Source organism: Acyrthosiphon pisum, chromosome A1 (genome assembly GCF_005508785.2).
Source record: "Acyrthosiphon pisum isolate AL4f chromosome A1, pea_aphid_22Mar2018_4r6ur, whole genome shotgun sequence".
NCBI lineage: Eukaryota > Metazoa > Arthropoda > Insecta > Hemiptera > Aphididae > Acyrthosiphon > Acyrthosiphon pisum.
In genome coordinates this window covers 149,155,704-149,176,713 of record NC_042494.1, presented here as the reverse complement: position 1 = coordinate 149,176,713, position 21,010 = coordinate 149,155,704, and the positions used below count along the sequence as shown (strand labels likewise).

General features: G+C 32.1%; 1 protein-coding gene across 2 annotated transcripts in view; it reads left to right on the top strand.

Moving 5' to 3' along the window:
- LOC100166565 (LIM/homeobox protein Awh) overlaps positions 1-19,748 on the top strand; it is a 62,566-nt gene extending 42,818 nt beyond the window's left edge. For both annotated transcript variants that reach the window (XM_008183487.3, XM_001949677.5), the window contains 4 exons: positions 11,421-11,638; positions 16,346-16,600; positions 17,967-18,104; positions 18,218-19,748. In XM_008183487.3, the coding sequence (XP_008181709.1) occupies positions 11,421-11,638; positions 16,346-16,600; positions 17,967-18,104; positions 18,218-18,300 (694 nt within the window). In that variant the 3' untranslated portion in view covers positions 18,301-19,748. The remainder of the gene's footprint in view (positions 1-11,420; positions 11,639-16,345; positions 16,601-17,966; positions 18,105-18,217) is intronic.
- Positions 19,749-21,010: the final 1,262 nt, after the last annotated feature.

Below are 21,010 nucleotides of genomic sequence, written 5' to 3'. Positions count from 1 at the left end.
CAGTATACGAGAGTATACGGTTAATGGCGAAATCGGGAAACCTTCGATCTAAATATAATAAATAATATTAATATATTGCACTCTATTTTTTTTTCTAATGTATAACGCGTTTCCTAATCGTCATATTGTGTTTGGTCGAGCAACTACCGAACCATTAGAATACTCAATTCGTACGCCGTCGTATATATATATATGACAAATATAATATACATATGTACATTTTTTTTATATACACAATATATACAAGCAGCCCTGAGCGAGCAGCGAAATTTGAATACATTCGTTCCGGGCGAAACGACGTCGCGAGCCGACGACGGACGGACGGTGGACGTGTGACAAATCATTATGTTAAGTCCGGTTGTATTTATTTTTTTTTTGAATTTTTCATAAGTCTCCGGAGCACGCGCGTTGTATAGACTCGACCTTCTTACACGGTGTTTTTTTCTTCGTATTTTTAATATTCCTTTAAAATAATAATAGTAATAATAATAATAATAATAGTGATAGTAATAATAATCGTATGTATGACGGTGTGCGTGATTTTTAACAAAATGTACATTACCATGCGCCGACCGGCCAACACACAAAACAAAACTTCTCATTTATTCCGCCGGTCCCCGTTACTAATGGGCCTAAAACTATAATCTGTCCACAACAAAACAAAAAAAATAAAATAAAAAAATACGTTCTTTATATTTCGTCTTGAATAATGTATATACGCGTGTCTTTTGAAAAACGTTTATATTATGCCGCTCGCCCGTACTGCTGCACGGTCGCAGGCAAATGCCGGATACCGCGGTCGTTGGCGTAGTTCGTGTGATAAAACAATAATAGTATAATATAACGCGTAGGTTATGGTCTGATATAGGTAGGTACCTATATAGGTACCTATTAGGTAGGTACATACCTAATATAACATTAACGTTTTAATATTATGTATATTATAATATCCAATGTGAGTATACCACGGTATGACCGCACGCTATAGGTACCTGTTACCAGCTATAATACCTATTTACATTTTGAAAAAGTACTCCACTCGTTCCAGTGTATTTGCCAGAGGTCATGCAATTTATTTTGGGTAGCGAAAATCGTGTTTTGAAGGAGCTGCAGGTGACGTCCGTTTTCAGTGCAGATGGTGCAGTTTTCTAATCGGCCGTCACACTCGTCCCAGCATCTCTTCTCGTATTTTATTGTATGCACTTTTTCCGCACGGATGGCCTCTCTTAGATCGATCAATACGAGATCAATACAAGTCGTATGCTTACGATATTCGATGTCGCCTCCAAGAATATATATTCGATAGATGCCTAAAATAAAATAAGACATAACCTGATGAACATGTTATAAACACAAACACTATCTATATACCTACATGTTTTTGAAAATTATACTTTCATGACTCATGAGTACTACTTTTTGATATTTTTAAGTGTATATATCTATGTAACGTGGTCACTTTGTACAATACCTATGTCCTATATATATTATATATATATAGTATGTATAACATAATACGAAAATATTCGAAATATACGTGATTACAAAACTCGGACTTCTGTTTCAAATAGTTCTAATATGACACTTCTGAAAAACAGTCTTAAAAAATAATGAATATATGCACAAAAAAATGTTTGTAAAAAATCAAACAATAACAATATATACATACTTACTAAAAAAACCATACTAAAAACACTATTCACTATATTCTTACTTTTTGTCGTCGACTCAGCGTCAACGACGTTATACTTTTATAATAATTATTATATCTATTATTATTATAATGTAATAGTCATGTCGATAACAATAGTTATATCAAATAAAAAAGTATCATAAATATTAAAATATATGTCATACACTTGGATTTGGAGCAAGTCATATCATATTATTTTAATCGTAATTCCTTCATACTATAATGTCTACTTGTGAGTTTTGTTACATTTCCTAAAATTGTTTAATTTATATGGGTTATTCAATATTATGGACAATTACGGCCATCCCTTAAATGCACACGTTTTTTTGCGTATTAGAGACGCATATGTAATGGGACGGACAAAGATTTTAATAATTTATTGCTGTTATTATAGAAAATTATAGTTCATAATACATCACGATAAATCCAAATAATGTAATGTTATACATCGAATAATAAGTAAACTAAAGATTCGATAAATAATAATTATGAACACAATAATATAATAGGTACCTATAAGTACGTTTTAATAGTGAAACTTTAATAAATGAACATGAAAATTAAATAACAAAAAACGATATTAGGTAAGTACAACGCATTACAATTGCAGTTTACGTTTTTACATGCAATGACCTATATACATATTATGTTTTTAAATTTCCCGTTGTCATTAATATTCTCGCATGCACTGCTTCGGTTTCTAAGTCTTGTTTGCTATTACTCGAACGATGTTTTGATTTTTTCCGGCTAGCTCACCAAATCCGTATTAACAGTTTTATGAAGGTGAATTTACTGCAACCATATACGAATTCTACGAACCTTAATATAGTTCGACCTTTGTCCTTTGTTAACATATGAATTATTGTAATCACCATAATTTTCAATGATTCATATGATATGTGATATTCAGAGTTTTATGTAGAGTCAGTGGTAAATATTCAAACTTGCGGTTGTATGATACGGTTTATATGAAATGCAATTGTGACGATAAAGCCGATAAAGGTGTCACGTAAGAAAATTATAATTATATGAAAAGAAAAAATAATAATATTGTACAATAATTCACGAATACAATCTTTTGACTGTTTAATACGAAATTTACACAAGACTTACACTTGGTGTAAATTATTTTGATTAGAGGCAAATCATTTTTGAACTAAATAATTATAATTTGGTACCTATACAATAAAAACAATGTTCGAAGATTTTATAGAAGGTCCTATATAAGTATAATATAACCAATGAAGATTTTTAATAAGACTTTAAGACATAAAATAAATAGATATAACTGCAGACGATTATCCGATACTGATTAGTGAGATAATATGATATAATAATAATACCTATATAGCCTAACCTACCCATACCTATATAAAGAATCAATAATGAATTTCTTAGTCTTGAAATCCGTGTGAATGTATGCGTATTTTAATAATATTATATATACGATCATTGATCATAATAATATTGTGTTATTGTATTAGGATAGAATAATAACTTTATTTTTTAGTGACATGCGTGTATGTCGTCTAAACACATCGATTTTGTAAACACAAATGTAATATAATGACGTTATTATAATAAGCGCGGCATGATTCATGATCGAACTATGTTTGGCGTTTGCATTGAATCGACGGAGAGAGATTTAAACGTCTATACTGGTACGCGTTTAAGTACCCCTGACGAGCATAATATACACAATATTATATGAGTACCTGTGCACCGAGTCTGACACGCTCGCGTAAAGATGGCCGTTTATTATTTTTCTCTATCGTATTTTTATTAGGTATCTAAACAAACAGGGGGTTTGTTTTGATAACGATTTTCCCACAGCCACTTTGTTATGATTATAACATTATCGCCGTCAACGTTTTTTGAATAAATAATAAGACGCGCGTCTCTTGAAAATATCAATCCTGCAACGGCCGAGAGCGATTCTTAATAATATACTCAACTCGTTCAGTCGTTTTATTAGATCACAATATATTATATACATGCACATGTACCTACGTATACAATAATACATATTGTAATATGCAGGTACATTGTGCACGATCATACATTTTGTTATCATACGTGCGTCACCAAAATATTTGAACTGAATATAGGTAATAATAATAGTAATAATAATAAAAACAATTTTAAATACAGATAATTCGTATAAAATTGACATTTATAATCATTATATTAGAATTATAAATACGTATATTTAATGAAAAGCGGATCGTTCATAAAGATAAAACAGACGCGATATGTACATATAATATTATATAATTGCGTATTTATAATAAAATTACGAAAGAAAGAATTTTTTAACAAAATGAAAACAATTCCCTGCGTTTGTGAGACCAGCTATTAAATTAACTTCTTGCTGTAGTGACGTAGTGTTCAAATTTTATTTTTAAATGTATATACGGCGTGTTCATTATAACGTAGTATATAGTTACTATAATACACTATACATATACTAGGTAATGATATTATTATGTTGGCAATTTATTATAGGGGTGACGGAGCTTACTCATTTTTAACACTGCTATAATCGAGTTGTCATTATAAATATACGTATTGTTGTGCAGATATACTATGTTTTTATTTAATTTTATTTAATACAGTATATACGTTAAAACATCGCATAGACACTGTGTTTCAATTACATGGTGAGGTGGGGGGTTGGAGAGTTGGGTGCCTCTTCTTTTTTTTAAAAATTAATTACGTTTAATATCGTACCCTTCTAATAAGATTCGTAAATAATACATCACAGTATTATCATCATCCCATAACTGCAATTTAAATCAGCTCCAGGACCTTTTTAAATCTTGTATACAAATAGTTGATGCGCGGATAGTACTGTTTCTAAATAAAACCATTTAAGCTCTAAACATGCCCGACATGTAATATTATATTTTAACTATTCATTCAATATTCAACATAATTATTTTTAAAAAGTATTTTGTCTCAGGTCGTGGAAACAAAAGTATGGATACTTATAGTTGGTACCTAAAGCTATATTAAAAAATCAAAAGCTCTTTTAGTGCGGTCCCGTCGACAATTTGTATTAATGCGTGATTAAGGGTAAACACAACAACGTCGGGATCGTGTGCAACACATCAGATTCTGTCTAAAAAACAATTTCTAACGAAAATAATGAGCAAGAGAGTTCGCGTAATCCCTGTCAGAATACATACGCAATATGATATATATATATATATGTGATTGAATTTGCAGACTTGTCTCAGAACACGACTCTCGTACACCGCCGTATCTCCGCGGTACACGGTCGCGAAGTTTCAATAAAATAATAATAATAATCCTAACAATATAATAACAAGTTGACTGTCAATCAATACACAGGCCACGTCCCGCCGGGGCATAGAATAATAATATTATATTATAATATGTCTCTCGTCCGCGCGCGCGTTATACACACAAAAGCTCCCGTCAACGGAAAAGTTTCGATATTATTATTTATGTTTTGTTGTTGTTTTAAAGAACGGACCCGTTCGAGACGACGAGATGAAAAGAATAATTCCGGTCACGATTCTAGCTCTCTCTCTCTCTCTCTCTCGTTCGGCGTTTGTCGTTTATGTGTATATATTATATATAATATTTGTTATTCGCACGTCGTAATGCCATTATATACGCAGATCCGCGGCGGGCAAGCGATGGCCTCGGAGCGTGGATCGCGTAATTTAATAATCTCGAAAACTGTAGATGCTATATATATGAGTGTGTGTGTGTGTGTGTGTGTGTGTGTGTGTGTGTGTGTGTGTGTGTGTGTGTGTGTGTGTGTGTGTGTGTGCGCGTGTGTATACCCGGCGACGACTTTTTCGTTTGTCGTCGATACGAATATTATATTATTATTAAGTTTTAAAGGAGGACGGCCGCCGCGGTGGGACGTTGTAGTCGACGGGTTCCAATAGTGTATATATATTTTATATTGTATAGTTTGGAGTTTGAGTATTATTCTGCTGGTATATAATATACATATATACAATACACATAATATAATGTATATCGTATTATATCAACGTGTGCGCTTCGCCTGTATATAAAGTAATAATAATTACGTACAGAGAACTTGCGTAATGACATTATCTATACCACCGTCGTGGCGTTGTATATACTGCGCACGTGTGTAATATATTATATTAGGTATAATCAACCGCGTTTCTGGTACAATATGCATGTGTGCGCATGAACAGCCAAATTTGGTTAACTTAAACACACATGGGCACGATATTTACATTTTTATCTTAGGTGGGGCTGAACGAATTTATGCCAAATATAGGTACACGTAAGGGACTAACCTAACCTAACCGCCACCATTCTTAAGTGTACGTTCAACAGTTTTTAGAGATTTTTACGCCATTTACTTAGGTATTCATTCAAATTTTGAGTGTTTTGACCTTAAATTTCAAATTTCAAATTGAAATATAAAATCAATCTAATTTATTTAATTTTAATTATAAAATCGTTATTTCAGATAAAACAATATATTTCCCATTTCACCATTTATTGATATACCTATTATACCAACAACATTAGTAAATTAAGAAATAACATTTTTTTTTAGATTTTACAACTAGGTATTATAGAGTTAGATTTGTTAGAATAATCAATTATTGGTAGGTACCTATAGTTGAATTGATAATACGCAATATATTTAAAAAATAAACCTATTGACATTTATTTATTCGTTTGATAGAAACCCTAAAAAACCGGTTTTATAGCCCTTATTATTTGACCACGGGTAGTGGACCGAATAATGCTTTGCTCAAGTACAGAGTGTTATGTATCGTATATTATAAACTATTTTTTATTTTTATTTTTATTTTTAATTTTTATTTCAATTCAATGATAAATCATTGAAAAACATTACTGTGACAAGTTAAGCTTAAATACTTATTTCTACTGGATCCTGCGTGATAATTTCTTACTCAAATGGTTGAGACAAATTGCGTTTAACTTGAACGATATTCTATAAACAACTATAACTCGAAATTTAAGAATATGGCAGGATTGCAGTAGAATATAGAATTTTGCATATTTTTGAACGACCACTCAGGAGGACACCTTAGCTTTTTGTAAATGCAAGTGAATATTCAGAAACAAATAGGTATGTGATTTTCATTTCGAATTTTTAATTAATTTAGTTAATCTTGAGAGTAATTTTATTTCTTTTATTAAATATCACTTATCAGTAAATGAATAATTTTTTGTTTTAATTTTTAATTACGAAAAACATTTTTTCACTTCAGTTTTAAATTGTATTTATTCACATTATACACTGGTACATAAATAATACTAGATTTAGTGGACAGTAATATGATCATAAAATACCGATCGTTTTTAAATACATGTTTGGCGTTATTAATCGATAATAAAATAACTTCTGACATTTATGTATATCATCGTGTTCAGTATATCTTAATCAGTTTACAGTTAATCATAAAAATTAATAACTCAATACTCGGCCGTGGGATGTATTACATTTTAAGTTAAATGTTAAGATAAGTAAATTATCTACTTAATATTGACATTTAAATTTTTTTTTAATTTTAATATTACGTTGGTTATTAAAAACTAGTAAAAATGTTCGTACTTAAAAAATAAATAAATATCGAACTTTTCTGCACGACTGAGTATACCAACGATCGAATGTTAAATAAATAAATGTTTATCGGTTAATCAGATTATTCTACATATTAATTTTATTTTATTATAATTCTCTGATTATATGTACTCAGCTGGTTTTAGGGATTCGGGAAGTGTACAAAGGTTTAAAATTGAAATCGATGGCTTGGTATATCTATAGTTTGTTAATTACTCAACTTGCGTAAATAATAAAGAATACACCGTATGGGAGTCAGTGAAGTTTAGGTAGAACAATGAACGCGGGGATGATACAATTTTTCGATGTCAATGAGCAAGGAACTTATTGCTTTTATGCACGATCAATATTCTCCGACGACTTAACGAGATGACCGAGTTTGACTGCAGTCTACATATATATCTGTATATTATATAAAAAGCCACATACCACTCACTCACTTATCGCTACATCTCAAAAACTACAAGAACTTAAAATTTGGAATAAGGATGTTTCTTTGATGATCTATATAGATGTGCAATGAGAAAGGGTTTTACGAAATTCGAATTTTAAAGAGGTCCTCAAACAAAGATTTTAAGATTCAGGGTGGAAATCAAAACTTTTTTATTTGTATACATATAAATGGTTGCCATTGGTTAGATCAGGTACAAGCATGCATAAAATCATCGCGTTTTAAAAAACTTCATCTTGAATACCAAGTGCAGTATATGTGTGTAGCTTATAAAGTCAAAAACTACTCAATTGAATTTGATGAACATTTCAGAGATTGTTTTTAGATGTATCAGAAGAAGTTATGGGGTAATAAGCAGTTTAAACCACGTTAAAAATATACCAAGTGCTAAATCCAACCCGCGGCTTGCGGTTGCCCATCTATATGAGTCGAATTATTTTACAAAATTTTAGGTACACTGATGCCTATTTGTCCGTGAACTGAGGTACACTAAAATCTCGAGGTACACACCTATGTACCGCTTAATATATTATATAAGATTTGTCACGAGCAAAACCGCACCGGCAAAGCCTGCAGGATATTCAGCTAGTACCTTCATATAACTTAAATAATTTTAAGTCATACAGTTTTGGAAAATCTCGACTGAACTATGTGCCGCAAGTACCTCCTGTAATATACGTGTATATTATGTGAATCGCAACGTTTATATTATTAAGTATATACTTGTCTCAAAAAAAATATTGTGATCCGCATAGGTTTTCATATAAATTCACACACAGTCACGCGCATTTATACAGATAAACGTCACCGGCCCGAGCGTTTTTGCGTCGAGTCTTAAATTATTTATCCCTATTGCAGCTCGGGTGGTTTTTGTCGAGGTGGTGGTTGGAGGGGTGGACGGAGAACGACCAAGTCAGGGGGGTAGTCTTTGCCGGAGCTGATTGGACGGCCAATTGGATTAACCGCCTTTGCACGCCCGCACACGCGCTCAACCGGATGAAACTTTCCTACCACGGTTCTATACCCTCATATACACGCCCGCTCTTTTTTCCATCCGTACCGAATTCTCTCTCGCTCTGTCTCCCTCACTCTCCAACTCGGTCTATCTATATCTCTCTCCCTCTCTGCGTGTGCGCCTCTCTCTCTAGTTTTTTTCTGTTGCAATCGCAAGGTTTGTTTCCTTCCGTTATTTGCATAATACGAGCACAATATAAACATTCTCCGAAAGCAAAAAAAAATAAAACTCTTATTTTTTCTTCAAACTTTACTCAAAAAGATTTCTTCTTTGTCTATATGCTAATATATATATAGGCGTTTTACTACGACTATATCGCTTCTGTTTATTTTTGTCGAGACTATACCTATATGCGTAATTTTACTCATTGTGTATTGTAATAACTATAATAGGTAATATCCACTATATATTATATTCCGTATAATATATTATATTTTAATTTTTAAAAATTTTTATTATTGATCGTAAACCCGGAAACTATGACCATCATTAGATGTGTGTAGAAGGGTGGGAAGATTGGATTGGAAAACGTGTGCATGTGTGTTGCAAGGATTAGTCACTAAAAACTCGGGTGGTTACCCATCCGGGAACTAGTGACACCGGCCGATGTTGCATCACTCAGAACACGTTTCATGATTAAATGTAACCACCGAGCCACAATACATTTTAATTTCCTCGATAATGTTTAAAAACTTTATACTGTATAGTGTATAGGTAGGTACCTAATATTATGCTTTATGTACCTATCATATAGTGTATGTAAAAACCATATAACTAAATATTTTGTGTGAAAAAATATCTATATATAATTTTTAAACACCGTGCACAATTCACGAATGGCGGTCCTGAATTTACCATTTCACACAAATTAAGAATTAATATTAATCATTTTTAATTCAAGTATAATAATATATAATATCAACACGAGCCACGATGGTCGTAGTATTTTAAATAGTACATATTATTATACATATAATATACAACTCGAGACTTTATATTTTTGCATATATTTATAACTGAATAAGTGATAAAAACTTTTAGTATAATATAATATAATATTACATTATTCTTTAATAGGAATAATATTTTAAAAACAGTGACAAAAATTACAACTTGTTTTTTTTAAGCTATTTAAGTTTGTTTTTTTTTCATCGCAATCCTATATACATAACGTATTTCACTCACCTCTTCCGGTCACGCCCAACACTATACACCAAGGATGACATTTTTGTCGAATACGATTCGGAATAGTTAAAAAAAAATATTTTATACAAGACATAATAATAATAATATTATAGTTTAAAATCTATATGATCGATTGACAATAATATATTATTTAAAACGTTATAGTAAACGGTGTTTATGACACGATTTAGAATTGGTATCTCGGTTTTAAATTAAATACCAACTTTTATCCTAGGTATCGTCTTCAATAGTTGTTTTTTTAATGAGATATTTTTAATTGGAGATAGAACACGCCCATGATATTGGCCTATGAATTTGTCTTATGCAAATATCACAGGGGAGGCATTATTATAATATATGTATCAATTTGTTGAAGACATTTTTTTTATTTCGGACGTTTATTTAAATAATTTTTTTTTCGTTGGTACATACGATTCGTAAGGTACCTATTATAATAATGTGTTACATCACCGTATATACGGACGCACCACGCACGTAAATATATGATGATATACTATGTTGAGCTCATATTATAATATAGGTAATATTATTCTATCTAGAAAACCACAACCCGACGGCCGTTTCGCGTACCGCTACCTACCTATATAATATATAGTATACACCTACCATAATAATTATACGACGCGTTCGACATTCACACCCGGGCCGCCGGCCTTTATGACATTTGCGAAATGTTTGTTCGGCTAAACGGGTAAAATCGACGTCGAATAATATATTATAGGTACGCGTGTGTACATAACGAACGGATTATGGCCTTTGTGCAATTAACTACACCGATGATGCAGTTGACGCGGAAACGTCAAATTATGTATATGTGTGTGTGTGTGTGTGTGTGTGTGTGTGTTTAATATATTGCCACGTATTGTGTATATATATAGTATTATGTACGTATACGGTTCAGAGCACGGCACGTCGACGGCGTCGGCCATGACCGGACGTCGATTTATGCGATTAATGATTACGTATATATTATATATATTATTATTATTATATGTGTTCTGCGGGAAACTATATGTATCCTCGGCGACGCGGTTGTGCGTGCTGGGGTGAAAATTTCAAGGGTTGCGATAAAATGTGTACTGTGTCCGAGTTGGGTTATAGGTCTATATAATATACAGCGTAGTACTTGTATATTAAGAAATTCGCTAGACTTAACCTGTTTAAAATTATCCCACATTATCACGCACCGGGATAATGAACCATGTAAATGATATGGTCCAAACACCCTGGTGCATTATTCTTCACACCGGTTTAGTCTAGCGAATTTCTAGTATATATTTGACATATTTTGGCGCAAACGATAATATAATATTATTATGTTATTTTTACTCCTTTGGTGCTTATGTCATAATATTATAACATATATTATATTATAATATATGGGTACCCCGCTTACGTTTAGAGTGCAGTTGGTTTTAATTTTTCCGTGTTTGTGTTCTAGGAGTTTCGGTACTGTGTGTTCAAAGTGTTCGAAAGGCATTTCCGCTTCACATTGGGTGCGAAAGGCCAGGGACCACGTTTACCATTTGGCATGTTTCCGGTGCGACGCCTGCGACCGACAATTGAACACGGGTGAAGAGTTTGCTCTGCACGAAGGTCGTGTTCTGTGCAAACCTCATTATTTGGACATCGTAGACGGCGGCACTACAAGCTCGTCAGGTACACCTATATTCTATTATTATTATTATTATTGTTGTAGTGTTATTGTTTTTACTGGATAATATTATGCTTGTCGGTGATTTTTCCACCGTTTTGCATCTATCGACCGTCTCATAATAACATAGGTAATATGCATTATATACTAATATTAATTATATACTACCCATAATAATACGGCCAAGTCCTTTGCAGTGAAGCTTGAAATCGAATTCATAGTAAATCGTAAATGCCTTATTCTGAATCCAAATCGATTTCCATACAATATTACGCATATAGAAATGACACGAAACCGGACTGCTCTGTATGCAGATAATGATTTTGTATGACGTATGTATACATAATTAAAGGCAGATTCGGTCAAAGGCTATAATTTTCACTCGCAGACACAAATAATTATAGGTACTGTATTAACATCCCGTTTTCAATATTGGATCTAGGTCACATTAATTGAGTCCATTTGAGTGTATTAAATAGGAAATTATATGGCTGGTATATACCAATACCATGTTAAAAAAATGTTCAGCAATATAAAATGTAAGCAATTGCACCCCTCAGCATATGCTCTACATAAAGTTTTTTGTACTTGGAACTCGAAATACGGTACTTAGATTTCAAAAATAATATACATCTCATTCCTCATGTATATGATAGTTATATATTATATAGTGTTATAACGATGGGGTCACATTTGGACAATTATTGGCTTAGAACCGTATAGTATCGTGAAAAAATACACTATCGGAATCACATTCTTACCTATTGTTGGAACTGTGTTTTTATTGATTCATGTTTCTTTGGAATCGTAATCCATTTGTAATATTTCTATTTTATTTTTTTTTGCCTTTACACATAATCTTTATAGGTTCTTATGGTCTTATTATTCTGATCAATACTGGTTTCTTCCTCTCTTATAGTCTTATCTGTTCTACGTTGCAATCAATTATTTTCCAACAAAATATATATTATTGACTATAGGCATAACAAATAAATTATGACGGTCATTAGCTATTTGAATTATTATTGTATTTTATACGTACGTATGGGACTTGGGAGTTTAGATTATATAAAGTTATTACTATTTAGATCATTTTTAGCTGCAACTACGTGCATACAAGTTTTAATATAATATATACGTAGTAGTAGAGTGGTTTAGTTGAAAGTAAGTTTATCATAATGGATTTAAGAAGAAAAACACATTATAACATTTCATAATATTTATATTATATATTATTTTTATAATAATTTGTTTGTATGATATGATACTACAGACTATTGCTGTGTACATAATAATAATAAAATATAAAATATAAATTGTATATTTATTTTTGTACATATCTTTTAAATGTAAAATATGTCCTTCTCATTGAAATTTGAAAACAAACATGCAACATAATATTGGTTTCACATTGTAATAAGTAATAACTATAATATGCAATGATTATTATTTTTATTTACTAGAACAGTAAAACATATTGACGTTCGTGGACATTCATGATAATGACTATTATTATAGGTATGATACATAATAATGTATGAAATATTATGAATATCTCATCGTAGCCCGAGACTGATAGACATCATTTGAAATGACTGTAGGAAATTTCATTATGTATCGTTATATTACTTGGGAAAATAGTAATTGTCGCGTTATTGGCTATAATGCCATAAGATAGTAATTCACTAAAATGACTAAATATATCATCACCGTTGCCACTATAACGTCATATACCTATTATACATTAAACATATTATACATTTGAACTCGCCTATTTGCCCTTAGATTTCACGCTGATTCGGTCCAATTAACTATATACGTCTTATTGGTGACGCCGTGTCCCTTCGGTGACCCCGAATGTGCATTTAATTAGGTCAATCTCGTAGTCTTATATATATGTGTGTGTGTGTGTGTGTGTCTGCGCGCGCGTTAAGGGTTCGTGAGCGGATGGGGTGGTCCCATTGTTTATCCGTCAACCGTGAAATCGCCGCGCCAAATCGAATTTACCCGCAATAATCAAATATTATATAGTTCCGACGATAAAAAAAGAATATATATATATATAATGTATGTGCATAAGGCCGTACGGGAGGAAAAACACCACCCCGTGCGTTTTCTCTCGCCTCGGCTGCCCACGATATATATGATGTCATCGCCGCCTTTGTGAAAGAATATATATATATAATATCGTCTATACACGGCGTTTTTCTGATTCAATTCGCATGGACGCCGCCTCCGTCTTTCTTTAATATATATATATACTGAAATCACTAAAAGATCTGTATAGAAATATCGAACACGTGCATCGCCGCGTATAATATGTACCAACGTTCCCGAAATCACGATAATAGTAAACATGTTTATATACATTTGCGAATGACGATCGTCTGCACGATGTAGTATATTATATCACTCTTGCTGCAGCAATCATATATGTGCATTATTAATAATGTGCACAATAACATATAGTATACGAGTATGTAGTAGTAGTATGCAGGATGCAGTTAGCGTTCAACACACGGACCTATGTAGAGGTTCCCGGCACGTCTAATTATATATAGGTAAGTCGTATAGGTACATACCTGGCGATTCTACTGAAAATAAACCACTATTTTTCAGGAAAAATGACAACATTTTCAGAAGTCATATTTTTACAGATAGTTTAAAGTCATTACAAAACAAAAAACCAATTTTTTCGTTTTTATAATTTTTTTTATATTTCATTACTTTTTTTGATTGCTGACATATATTTTAAAATTAATATTACTAAGCAAAATATTTTCCTGAGAACTTCAAAACTATATGTATAAAAATCAAATTTAAACTAGTAAATTAATATGTATAGTCATTATAGTATTTGAAGTTTATATAAAATCTAATATGTTGTCTTTTAAATTTTAAATTTTGTAGGTGGTATATACGAGGTCAGACTGCCGATCGGGCACCCTCTGTCACTATCTATAATATTATAATATATTATGTCAACGAATTCGATCGATTTTCTCGCTGCAGATATCGGTATTGCGGACGATTCCTCGAAACGCGTCTACCACTCGACAACCCAGTACCTTTAACGAGTGCAGTAAAACACAAGGATTCGCGTGATAGAAACCTGAGATATAATATTTATTGCCGTCTCAATCGGCTTTAAAGCGGCGCTATCGGATTTGTATGATGGTGAAATATAGCCGTTTTTCTCGTTTGGTTTAAATTATATTTACCTGTCTATATTCTATACGTATATATAGGTATTATACGTATAATATGATCATATCATTATGTAGGTACAGATTTTTTAATATGCACGTGAATGCACGTCACAGCGAAAGCTGATTATTATTAGGTACTCTTCAAGTCTGCTCTAAATATTTAAATCGGGAAAAAGTATATACTTTTACAATTAATATCTATGCCTAGTAGTCTATACCTATACTGAGATAATAAATATTAGAAATAATTTTTTAGAATTAATTTTAATAACTAATAGGTATATATTATGTGACCTGCACATAATAATATATTAAATCGACATGACGTGTTGGTTGACATTTCAATATCAGCAATATTCATTATCGCGTGCGTGTCTGTTTTATTAAATAAAATGTATAGACATATAATTTTGCACGCGGTTGGTTATTCAAATCGCAGTCGCCGAGGTTGAATATAATGATTGTATAAAGCGCCCCGAACATCCGGCCGAACCGCGCTCATGAGGGTTAAGTCCTCCTCTATAATTACGATTTGCGATACATATTATATCCTTCAATCGCGGGGGAAATACTGGCGGCGATAGTTGAAATGATCTTCTTCTGGCTTTGGTCCCTGCAAACAACCAGCTGCAACACTCGGGCTTTGTATAATTAAACATTTTATAGTATACCTATATAGTATATGGTGTAATATTGTCACAACATGAATTATAATATATACGGATTTTTAAACTTATAGTATGACAGACAACGGAAATGTAAAAGAATTAATTAAAATAGTTTTAATAACCGAGTATAGTTGGTATATTTTTTTTTTGGGGGGGGGGGGGGAGGGGCAGTGTTCCGCATGTGGAACCCGTGCAGTGTTAGTTGTGTGATGTTTTAGTAAATATAATTTCTAAGGAGCCTGCTCTTGAGTCTTTAAAAAGGGGGGCAATATTTATGGCAATATGCAATTTTGTTACCGCCGCCTGGCATAGTATTTGTGTTAGTCGTGTGCAAGCACATGTCAACGGCACCGACGACCAGAAATGAAAAGCGTAATTTTTTGCTCAAAACAGTCTTTACAAGAAAAACTTTACTCTCGTGCATCGTAGAGTGATTTAATCTGATTGGTTTTTTTTCGCTAGAAGGAGGATAGTTTTCAACAAGGCGCATTGGACTTTTATTTTTAATCTCGTTGCCTAAAAACAAACATAATAAAAATAACAAAATCTTATGAAAATTGATCATATTCAAAACCGTAGTATATTATGATGCGTAAATAGAATTTTTAAAATCCAAGTCAAATGCTCTCTGTATAAGAAGTGTTTCTCTTTCCAAAGAAAAAAAACTAACCAAATCGAATTGTTCTACGAGGCTTGAGAGTTTTTATTGAGTAATAGGCATGTTTTAGAGTAAAATAAGAGGTCACGCGCGGGCCCTTTAATAATTTAAATGAAAATATGACTAAATATGGTATTATAACGTATACCCGATAATATTGTTAATTTTTTTTTACAGAGGGTGGAGATTCGGAAAGTTATCACAGCAAGAATAAAGCAAAACGAGTACGGACCACATTTACCGAAGAACAGTTGCAGGTGTTGCAAGCTAATTTCCAATTGGATTCTAATCCTGATGGGCAAGACCTGGAAAGGATAGCCCAAATTACTGGACTGAGCAAAAGAGTTACTCAAGTGTGGTTTCAGAATTCTAGGGCGAGACAAAAAAAGCACTTGCACACCGGTAAAGTGAAAAACACTCCATCCGGATTACGTAAGTATTTCACAAGCATTTTAAATGTATATTATACATTCATCATAGGTACCCTACCTGCATTCGAAGACACTATAATATTCTACTATAAATTCCCCTTAAATAGGATCGTATTCTTATTAAAATCGTTTATATACTGTCGTTGTTTATTTCCATTGTAATCACGTCACAGCCATATATTAGCTTGCCGACGTAACTATATAAGGATAATAATGGGTACAGCCGTACAGGGACTATACAATTCTAGAAAATCAAAGTTCCAAATGAGACTTAAAAAATAATTCTCAAAAGTCAAAATTGTAAACAATTAAATATAATAATATTATGTTATATGTATTTATTTTTTTTATTCTGTATTAGCACATATTTAAATATTTTATAATCGTTAAAAAATTGCCCAAATTTAAAAGAATATACTTTTAAAATATCACAAACAATGATAATTCATCATTAATCGTATATTATAGGGGTGGCCAAAACGATGGTCGCGAACCGCATGTGGCTCATGACTCTTGAGTCAGTTTCGTGCGACTCTAAGTTATTTCTATAAATAAATAAATGTTCCTTCATGTATCATAAAATGAAAAAAGTCTCTTATCATTTTATAATCCATTTTATAAACACCTCATAACAATGTGGCTCGCTTCGAATCACTTCATACATTTATGGCTCCCAAAATTAAAATTAGTGGCCATCCCTGGTATATTATAATATGTTTCTGTGATTTTTTAGTGTTTTGCTAAATCACTGAATCAGTTTCAGGACAGGATCGATCTTATATGTACCTACGCTTTAATTCTCTTCGTACAGGAAAAAGAACTAATTTTAATTTATATTTCCATACGGCATTACGATTGTTTGTATTTGAAAACAAGAATAACCAAATAACCAATAAATAATATTATCCATAAACCTCCAAAATATTAATTATAATAGGTATATATTATATTAGGTATATTTATATTAGGGTTACCAGATGTCCCGTTTAAAACAGGATTGTCCTTTTTTTGACTATCATTTCTTCAATCCTGTTCTCCCGACAAACTTCGAACGGATGTTTTTATCCCTTTTTTAGTAGATTTATCCCGATTAGGAGGGAGAGTAACAACTGTATGGTTTTTATTTTCTTAAAATGGTCACCCTAACTTATATCATTATTATTCCAATTTTTTTTTTTTTTTTTGATAAATTCTAAGAGCAGATAAAAACCTATGTACGAGGGCTAAGCCCCCTTGTTCCCTCACCAGTTGCGCCGATGCGATACTAGGGTATTCAGTTATGACATATATATATATATATATATATATATATTACAAGCGCTTTCTGCAGACCAAGATTATAAAACATTGTCGTTTTCGTTTTACAGTTCACCACCAACAAAACGGTTCCGAAAATCATTTCAACCGGCACATAAATCTACACCTCACGTATTCGTTTCAACAGCCTCCGTCGTCGAACCATTCGCACCAGAGGGGATCTCCTATTTATATACCCCAAAATCCAGGTAAACACAAAAACCGTTGATTTTCGAGAGTGGAGCTCACCGCGCCGTCATAATAATCAAGTGTTCTAATAATGTTCGTAATTTGTATAAATAATTGTCATGTACGGTTACAGCCTCGGAAACGTCGTCCCTAGACGACCTGTCTCAAGACTCCATGATGATGTGTTCGGTGGGCAGGAACAGCGATCCGGTATGAGACGAAGACCGTGGTGGGGCCAACAACCATCCACCACGTTGACTACGTCCGAAATAATAATTATTATTATTATGAGAAATAATATAATTTAAGAAGATAAAATGTTTTAAATTATTTTTACTGTGATATAATCATATTTAATTAATTAATGTTTAATTACCGAATGGAAGCTTACATTGTGTTTCAATCCATTCGTATTTTAATATGTTAGAATCTTTAGACGAACAATTTACTCTCCTCGTCACATGTATACAAACACTTAATTATCATATTATTATTATATTATTAAACAGCACGATTAGTGTTCCGCGTTTATCGGCCCGCAACTTATGTTAATAATATTCACATAGTTACCATTAGTTAAGCTCGTCAACATAGGGAACTACAACCACTACGCGATTTAGCGTCTTCTCGCACTATACTATATACACGTCCGTATATTCGCATTTCTTCACAGTTTCGTATTTTTTTCGTCGAAAATTTTTCAAGCCCATTTAACTGTAATATTGTTATAAATACCTAATATTATACGCTATAACAGAATTTTTCAACGGTAGAGCGTATATTATATTATATAGACGGATAGTAAAATATTTATCAAAAGTTGTTTAATCTTGATTTCTATACACAAAGTGTTTTTCGTATATTCGTATTATTATTATATTTAGCTATTGCTGCAGACAAAATTCGCGTACCTACTATGCGCTTTATCGTTACAAAAACAATAGTGCCTACTACTTTTGATGGTTATTTAATCATATTATGAATAAATTCAGATATAGATTCCGCGTTTAAGCTAAGCCCCCTCCAATAAAAAACTGATTCTTTTTCCGTCCGTTGCAGTTTTGATGCGCGTTCCTATATAAGCAAATTTTACTTTTTCCAAAAACCACCGAAAATATTTTATTGTTATCTAAATGAAATTAAATAATTTTATTAATTTTAAGAATCTTTTTATTATTACTTAGGTATATCATAAAAATAGTATCTCACGTATTATTATAGTTATTTTTTTTTTGCTTCATCGCATACCACACAATGTTATCATATAATATTAACACGGGAACCTTATATTGTAATTCTTTTTAATAGACAATAGTTCGTTTATAATATATTATATTAAATATATCTTATTTTGATCAGATCGTGTATAATAAGATGCTTGAAATTTGTTATTATTATCTTTATCATTATTATTTTTATTATTATTATCATTATTATCATTGTGAAAATTTGATTTTGTATGGAATGTAAATTATTGTAATTTATATATATTATATTGTAAATACGAATCCTGGGCCGGCCCAAAATATTCTGCCACCCTAGGCATATATATCTGATCTGCAACCGTCCCCCTCCTTTCCCATCATAATATAGTACTATACCTATACCAATTTTGTTTACGGAAATGTTTGTACATATATATATTGATATATTGTATCTGTGTGTAAGTAAGAATTATTTAGAAATAATATTCAAATACAATCTACTAAAATATTATATATATTTATTTACCCATTTTCCCACCTGTTATATACCTACATCAACATCATGAAAATAATCAGTCATGTTACCAAAAAATATTGAAAATATTATAATTAACTTTGAGCAGGTAGGTATACTACATAATATCACCACTAGTTATAAATTATAATTATATTTAATACTTTTTGTATACACTGCAGACTGTAGCTTTGCCAAACTGTGGATTGCTACCAAAAGTGGGTCGTTATGACAATTTTAGTGCGGGTTGCGGAAAGGTTAGAAGAGGTTCATACACATGGTAGACGCAGACAGTGAAGAATCGGTGCAATACGTTTGCGCATTTTTTACCCTTTTACGTCAGGTTAAAGACGATACGTTTGAGCATTTTTTACCTTTTTATATTTGAGAAAACACAACACACTATTGCGCGCATAAATATTTTTTTTTGTTGTCGCCTTAAATTATTCAAGCTAAAGAAATTAATTTACATTTTATATAGTATACTGCAAAACCACGTTGTAATTGTATGTATGGAAAAAAGTTAATTATACAATGATAAGTAACTTGATTACTAATGCGTGGTACAGATATTTTTTATAAATTGATCACTGTTGTCTGTTAACCACGGTTATATATTATACTCAGGTTGGTTATCTGCCGCTGTGCTGCCCAATGCCCATGTAGGTATATAAATGGTCTATGATGAATCAATGCATTTTAGACCTATAAATTATGGGTATCCCAAACTATTAGCTATAATATCTATCTTTTTCTAACAACAAAGGTCCTATACGGCGGTACCTATTGAAGGAGTACGTTGGACGTGCGGTCCATATCTTTATAGGTCATATCGCAACGGCATACGTAGTGAAGTATATAGTTAATAGGAATTTTTGTTTGCACTCTACGCACATATTAAAATATATAAATATTATCTAATTTTATGAAACTAAATAGCAAATACCTCCATAAAAAATAAAACCCATATTTCATTTTACTATTGAGAACCGCTCACAGTAAATTCAAAAACAAATCCATATAACCATATTGATATAGCTCTAATATTATCATTTACCACTAGTCAAAGTTATTAACTGAGAGCCCAGTGTGTTTGGTCTGAGTGACTGAGCCTGTATATGTGCCTCCTCTAAAACAAACGTCTGCCCGCTGGGTAGCAAGCGCATACCCTGCATACCCGTTCGTACACATAATATGTTATTATAAT